General features: G+C 36.2%; 1 protein-coding gene across 1 annotated transcript; it reads left to right on the forward strand.

Moving 5' to 3' along the window:
- LOC109126835 lies at window positions 90–1,752 on the forward strand. The gene is made up of 4 exons (XM_019230706.1): window positions 90–258; window positions 598–783; window positions 841–932; window positions 1,033–1,752. The coding sequence occupies exons 1-4, from the start codon at window positions 90–92 to the stop codon at window positions 1,750–1,752; spliced, it is 1,167 nt and encodes a 388-aa protein (XP_019086251.1).

Consider the following 8,395-nt stretch of genomic DNA (forward strand, 5'->3'; position numbering starts at 1 on the left):
GATGTATGTTGTTTGTGAATGTCATCCATTCCGAGCCTCAGCCTGAGCAAGTTCCCATAGTGCCCAGTGTGGACTAAAGTTCTGTTGGTATGAACTTTGAAAACCAACATCCGAAGGATGGTGAAATCGGACCTAACGCCATTGTTGTCTACGTAGGCAAAGAAAAGGCTGTAGAGGGTGATTCTAATAAAGAGGTCGAAGTTGAATCACATGATGAAGGTGATGAATATACTGAGCCACGGCCTATTGTAGAACCGTGTAAGTATATTGAACCATGGGATGACGGTTTGGATCTAACTAAACTTCAAGAATTTCCAAACAAGAAGATATTGCAAGATGTGGTGGATAGAGCTTCATTCGCTAACTGTTTTAGTTTTGAAATAGAAAAGTCGGACAAGGTGCGTTATGTGGTCAAATGTCCTAACGAAGGATGTAACTGAGGTTTACGAGGTGGTAGGATTCAAGGTACATATATTTTCTCGATTAGAAGGCACAACAAGATGCATACATGCTCTCGGGCTAGTCAAAGTTCAAGCAACAATAAGAGACAAGGCACTCCACAATTAGTTGATTCTCTTTTACATGGTGATTATCTAGGGCAAATGGAAACTCCACCTCCGAAAATTATCATGGATCTTGTCAAGACAAAATTAGGTGTTGATATATCATATTCCACGGCTCTGAGAGGGAAAAAACAAGTTGTTACTGATTTGAAAGGTAGCCCAGATGAAAGCTACAAGATACTGCGATGTTATCTGCACATGTTAGAGAAGGTTAATCATGGTACAAGATCATATGTGCATTGCAATGAGAATAATAAATTCATGTACTTGTTCATAGCTTTGGGAGCTAGCGTTGAAGGATTTAAAGTCATGAGGAAAGTTATAACTATGGATGCAACTTTTCTAAAGAATGGATATAAGGGTGTTCTTGTTTTTTGCGTCGGCTCAAGATCCTAACCGTCACCATTATCCCTTGGCGTTTGGTGTTCTTGATGGTGAGAATGATGCAAGTTGGAATTGGTTTTTGGAGATGTCGAAAACCGTTGTTGGGGATTCTTCTAAAATAGTATTTATGACTAACAGAAATACAAGTCTCATAAAAGCCATAGCTAATGTGTATCCTCTGGCTCATCATGGTTTTTGTATATGGCATTTATCCCAAAATGTGAAATGTTATGCTAGTAACGTCAACAAAGACGTTGTTGCATGGAGATTCATGGAGTGTAGTAGGTTTTACACAGTGGCTGAGTTCAACATTGCTTACGCTTCTTTTACGACAAGATATCCTTTTGCTGCCAAGTATCTTGAAGAATCTACCCAGAAAGAAAGATGGGCAAGATGTGTTTTTCCAGGAGATATATACAACCTAGACACAAGCAACTGTGTTCAATCGATGAACAACGTATTTAAAGATGCAGGGAGGTACTCCTTGATACTCATGCTTGATGCAAAACTTAAAAAATTCTCTGAATGGTTTAATGAACATCGAAAAGATGCTGTGTCTGGATCAGTCGCAAATAAATTGGTGCCTTTAGTGGAGAACTACTTACATGATTTATGGGCAACTGCTGCGAAACTGAAGGTGACAGAGCTAAATGGTTTCAAAATTGAATACAATGTCATTGACAGTGACGGAAAGTCTTATTTGGTGAAGTTGCGATTGAGAAGTTGCAGTTGCAGGTTTTTCGATATACAAAAATATCCTTGTGTGCATGCATTGGTGTCTTTCATTACATTCCAAAAATATTGAGGTAAGGATATCGAGTTACATGAGTTGTGTTCTAAGTATTATTGGACGGAGCTGTGGGTAACTGCATATTGCAGGACAATTTATTTAGTACCTGATAAGTCTCGATGGGATGTCCTAGATGAAGTCCAATATATGCAGATCATTCCTCCGGATCGGAAAATAAAAGGGGGAAGAAAGATAACAAAAAGGTATGCATCTGCTGGGGAAACACGACCAAAAACTCGACCTAGGACGCAGAATAAAAGGCGCCGGAGACAAAGACTCCAATGGTTGTTATTTGGAGATTCTTGTAATGTTCATGTTTGATTCATCTCTTCATTTATCAATTGTTTTTGGTTTGACTAATCTCTACTTTTTATAGCATAACTCCCGCTTGAAACTTAATTTGAAGTCTATTAATGTTTTCTTCTTTCAAAATATGTGTATATAAGAGAGTAGAACTGGCACAACTAAGATAAATCTGGTAAAAATGGTAAAATTATTACTACTGAAAATAATAAAATTGGTACTACCTAATACCAGTGTTGACAATACATATTGGATAAATGTTCTACATAGGTTTCTACTATAAATGAATAATTTTCCAAAATATACTAATTTTAATTTATTTATGAAAGAATCTCAACAAGTGTTTCCTTACACTTTTAATGTCACTTTGTAAATAATAACCATGTAAGCATGAAAAAGTTATAGACTTATAAGTTTTAACTTATGAAGTACCAAAAAGCTTGTAATTGTATGTTAGTTAAGTTTAATCAACTGTAAAACTAAAAAAAGTAATGCTAAGGTTTAGTATAACTAATAAAACTGAGAAATCTCTAAAGTACAACTATGTGCAAGTTTAGTCCAACTGCATTAATCGGTAAAATTGTGTGTGAACACGCAGTGTGAACGCACACATCTTTTACACGTGGCCAGAATTCCGTTTTTTCTTTCTTCACCACAGCCCCGAAGATTTTTCTCAACTCAATCACTCTCATCTGTTGTCTTCTCTCTCCTCATTCTCATCCATTCATTCATTTTCTTTGAAACTGAAAGTCTTCTCTTCTCTCATCTTGAAAGTCAAATTCTAGATCTATAATTGCTCTCCTTCTCAAACTATGGAACAATTTGAGGCCGACCCATACTATGCTGATCAGAAGAGGGCGAGGAAGTTAGTAGCGTTGCGAGAAGCCATAGCCGATGGTGATTTGGGCATGCCTCTAATATGCCCATGTGGCGAACGAATCGTCGAAGAGATCTCTGAAACAGAAACAGAGAAAAGGAGATGGTTTACTTGCATTAAGTATAAGGTAAATTAAACTAAATCAAGTACAATTGAGAGATCTGAGTATGATGTCTGTTCGTTGATATATTTTGCTGGATGATGGATTGCACATGCGGAAAATTTGGGCTGATGCAATTGAAGAAGAAACCCAAAGCTTAAGGAAGGATGTTGATAACCATTGGGAGAGATTGAAGGAATTCGACCCCCATCATACTCAGATCTATAATTTGCAGATGCAGCTTAAGGAGAAGAGTGACGAGATTGCCAAACTAAGAGAGGAGGTGGCGTTGCTTTCCACTCGAGTCGATCTCCTGGATAGATTGTGTTTCGATTGATATTATCTGAGTCGATCTTCTACGTTGGTTTAAAACTTGTTGAATCAGTTTCTGTTTCTTATCTTTTATATGAATTCTCTTGTTGAATCAGTTTCTTATCTTTTATGTGACTTCTCTTGTTGAATCATGTTCTATATTTTTCTATGAATTCTCTAGTTTTGTTTAGTTTTAGGTAGTTTTACCAAAAATACGAATGACAAATCCAATAAAATAAAGTAGTTTTACATAGTTTTACTAGTAATACCAATCGGAAATCCTTAAGAAAACAACATAGTATTACATAATTTTACTAGTAATACCAATCCCAAATCCAACAAAATAACGAAGTTTTACATAGTTTTACTAGTACTACGATGACAAATCAAAGAATATAACATAGTTTTACTACTTCTTAGACCTTTTTCTCTTCGTCCCTCTTCCTCCTTCTTGCGAGCTACTCGGTTGCTCATCATCTACATGCGCCTGACATGAAACCAAATATTGTTAACACCTTCTAGTATTACCAAGTATTACTATAATATTACGAAGTATTACCTTTGATTTCTCTTGCTCTTACAGAAATACTTCCAACGTTTTGATCCTTTTTTCAAGCCCATCAATCTTCGCCGAAATGTTATCGAACTGGGTTTTCATATCCTGCTTCATGGTCCTTAGAAGATCCCCCAACACAATAGTATCTTCTCTTGGTTATTCATTGGCGTACAGAAGATCCACATCTACTGTGTACATCTCCTCCAAAAGTACAGGTAGTCCTCTACGAAGGCGTCACATCCAACTGGCAACTACGACATCATGGGTATCGTCTTCCTCAGCTTCTTCCATGATTAAATCGAGATGAGGAATTTCTTCATCAATATGAGGGATCACACTAGCAATTGCCTGTGTAAACGACCTACTTTAGATACATTACAAACCAATTTATTCAAATGATTATTAATTTCAATTGTTAGGATAACTAACCGTTGTTGTACCAAGTGTATCACCTATATGCTTTAGAGGAAAAACTTTATGACCGGTACTCTTAAATTTTCTCTTGCACATCCTAGGACAACTTTTATCCATCTCAGGAATTTCGTCAACGTAAGTGTTCCCCAAAATTGGAACTGCCTCAAATAGTAAAAACTACACAACAAAAAAAAAAACTAAAATCAGCTTCACTTATAAAAAATATCAACAATGAAAAGACTTCAAATTTTAAACTAACTAACCTCCAATGGAATACAGAAACCTGGAACAGGCCAAAACGCATCCTCTTTATGAACGACCCCTTTAAAATGCCCATTGTATGGGAAATCTCTTCTAGCATGTTATCGAATGATAATCTCCCCCAAGGAAAAAACACACAAAAATATAGATCATTCACTGCTCTTACAACAAAATCATCGATCCCCTCAACATCTTTCCCCGAGTCTTTTGTATGGCCTACAATGATGCTTCCTAAAAATTAGAGAACAGCCATCTTCAACCTATCACGAGTACGACCTGGTTGCATTACCTTTAGCTTTTCCCTCACATCTTGAAGTCTAACCTTTTTTTTTCGTAAAAAATACTTCCTTCGAAACTCGTTACTGCCAGCTTCCTTGTAATTAAGTGGATAGCACCGACAATTTAATTCACATATCAACGCGTGTTCTCTCAGACCATAATGGATTGGAACACCATTCACAACAAACCATACTTCCTTCTTTTTTTCAATTTCTATCGTTCGAAGTAAGAGCAACCACATTCCCATAAGCTTGTGGTTTGGGTCCCTTGGCATGTGCGAAAATGTGCTTGAATTGTGGATGTTTCTCAAACCAATCCCTCTCAAACCAATCCCTCTCAAAACTAGTCAGTGGATGCTCTAATTTATCAAGCATTGTCAAAGTTTCAGAAATATGACACCTTGTCGATAGCTTGATTTTCTTGTTGTACTGACTAGGCTTGAAGTACATTCCTAAAGGTTGCATCGCTTCTGTTTCCTCCTCCGATTCCTGCAACTATATCAGTTTTACATGAGTTATACCAGTTATTCACCAACTAGTTGTACCAGTTCTACTAGTTCTACACCACCTAGTTTTACCAGTTCTACTAGTTCTACACCCAATAGTTGCACCAGTTCTACTAGTTCTACTAGATCGATTTCAAATTCCAATTCAATTCTGAACTACACAGACTAGTTGTACTTACACTTGCATCGTTGTGCTCCTCGTGCTCCCTCTCACTTTCGCTTGTACTCCTTCTCGAGTTACCTGCCGAGTTCGAACTTCCCTCCTTATCTTCTTCTTCTTCTTCTCCTTCATCTTCTTTTTCTTCCCCTTCTTCTCCTTCAACGTCTTTTTCTTCCTCTTCTTCACCTTCTTCTCCTTCATCGTTTTCTTCTTCCCCTTCATCGTTTTCTTCTTCCTCTTCATCATTTCCTTCTTCCCCTTCATCGTTTCCTTCTTCTTCTCCATCGCTTGATTCCACAGAAGTAGATCTCTCGTTATCTCCTCCTTCTTCATCATCTTCTTCTCGATTACTTGATTCCGGAGTACCGGATTTTGCTTTCTCTCCTTCTTTCGCATTTTCTCCTTCGACCACCGGATTGGGTTCCTCTGAAACTCGAGTTTCACTTTCTTCCGCCACCGTAGTCAAAGCTCTCTCTCATCCTACTATCGCCAGACTCAAACCCGACACACCTACTTCTTGCGAATCGGATTTTGCTTTCGAACCACCATCTCCTTGTGAGATCTTCTTTTCTTTCAAATGATCACTCCTCCTCACACGAACCCCCCCCTCTTGTTTTCACCATCTTCTTACTCGATTTTTGGTTGATTGAAAGAAAACGAGAAAACCCTAGTTCTATAGTTTCACCCAAATCGATTCGAGTTTCCCGAAGAAAGAGAAGAATGACGAGAGAGAGCGGTTTTAAACATAAATTTTACAGTTTTTGTTTTTAAAAAGATACCGATTCAGTTTTTCGGGTTTTAGATCCGATTTTGTTTGGTTGGGTGGATACTACCCAGGTGTTCTTTGTAAATATCTTAGTTTTCTTTGGACAATAATGTAAAACACTCATTTTTCGATTTAAAAAAAAATAAAAAAAATAGTTAAAAAAAGAGAAGGACTTTTGAGATTGTCAGAAATGTTTTAGGGAGTTCTGAGATGAAACTCGTTTTTTCGGGGTACATTATTGCCAAATAAAAACAAAGAACCAAAGAGCTAGGACCTATAGTACACATTCATGTGTTTTCTTGTCTTTCCTTACAACTAATCCTAAGAATCAGCCACTTATAATTAGTATATATCAGCCGATTTGGTTAATAGATAATAATATTCTCACAAGAATTGGATTTGGCATTTGGGAAGAGCAAGAAGGTCGTTGGTGATTTGCAGTTTCTTGTCGACATCATCTATTGCAGCATCAATATCCACTTCGATCACTTGAAGACAATCCATCTGGCACAAGAAACTGTTCAGTTGTCTCAATTCATTACCACTTCCTCTATAGCCATAATTCTCTAGCACCTTCACTACATTCTCATTGATTCAGACACCGTCACTACATTCTCATATATACAATTATAAGGCAGTATACCTAGATGTGCAAGTAACAACAAAACAAGTAAAATGTACCTTGAGGACAAGAGTTTCTAGCTTTGGTCATAACTCATAATTATAAGCATATTCCAAAGTTGTTGTCGTTTCCATCTTCTTGTCTCGAAAGAGGGTTTGACAAGGGTTTCAAACCGAGGAAAACTTACTTCCCGTTCATCTTTCCAATAAGGCAATAATCACTGAGTCTATACATTACCTGCAACACAACCTAGTGGTCATGAACATGGTTTTCATCAGACAAGAGAGAAGGGAATGCAAAGATTTCCTTAATCGCTATGTAGAAAAACTAAATGATTTAATTTTGGAAAACTAAATGATTTAATCTCCTCATTCTTTATAACTAATGTCTAAATGATTTAATTTTGGAAAACCTTGGAGATTTCAATAATTTATTGTTATTCTATATTCTTCACGATGAGGACGATATATTTCTCCATGAAAACTATGTTTATGCTCGTTCTATTTCCACATATAGAAGAAAACTATAAATAATGAAATACAAAGAGGTAAATTTTGTTGGTTTACTACCTAAATTGGTTACTAAACCATTTGAATCCGAAGAGGCAAATTACGTTTGAATAAAACGCCAAGAGAGTAAGCATTTCAAAGCTCCGGACCAGATCATCATTCTTGAAATTAAACCGGCAACCAAGTAATTGCTCACTGTTTGTAACTTCTCGGCTTGTGACCAGTTATTTCTACGTACATTCTGTAACTTCTCGGCTTTTCGGTTTTTTTTTGTTGAAATAGTCAAACAAGTTACTTCTTATAAATGCTTTGGAGTTAGATGATACTTCACAAAGAAATAGGTACCTAGGCACCACCAGTATACAAAACAAGCTTTTCAGTATCGCCTCTCTAGTTTTACAGAACATCGGTGACTTCGTTTAGTTGTAATATATTGATCATGGCCAGGTTATCATGTTCTTATTTACTTGTACTCATGCTTGTGTTCTCGTTTTCAGGTAATTTCATATGTATTCCATTTCTAAGGCATCTAAAATATATAAATATGTATATGATGATTATGTTTGTGATCATCACACAATGTTTTACTTTTGTAGTTTTTTTAATTGTTGAAAGAGCTGAGGGAAAGCGATGTCATTGGACGATTGACAAAGAAATGCCATGTGATCTTGTCGATTGCCGTTTAAGCTGCTTTACTGGTTACAATGGAGTTGGCAAATGTTTTGACGATCGTAATGTTAGAGGACGTTACAATTGTGGTTGTCTATTTAATTGTTAAAAGGAGTTTTATTAACATAACTAGGACAGAGACTTCCGCGATGTCGTGGGGAAGTATTTCAAAACAAATTAAATTAAATTTCAAATTTAGAAATATATATTATAAAATCATTTGAAAATATATGCTAAATAATAAAATTAATAATTATCCCAAATAATAAAATTATTAATTATCTCAAATAATAAAATTATTAATTATCTCAAAAAAAGAAAATAA

This window comes from Camelina sativa, chromosome 10, assembly GCF_000633955.1.
Source record: "Camelina sativa cultivar DH55 chromosome 10, Cs, whole genome shotgun sequence".
NCBI lineage: Eukaryota > Viridiplantae > Streptophyta > Magnoliopsida > Brassicales > Brassicaceae > Camelina > Camelina sativa.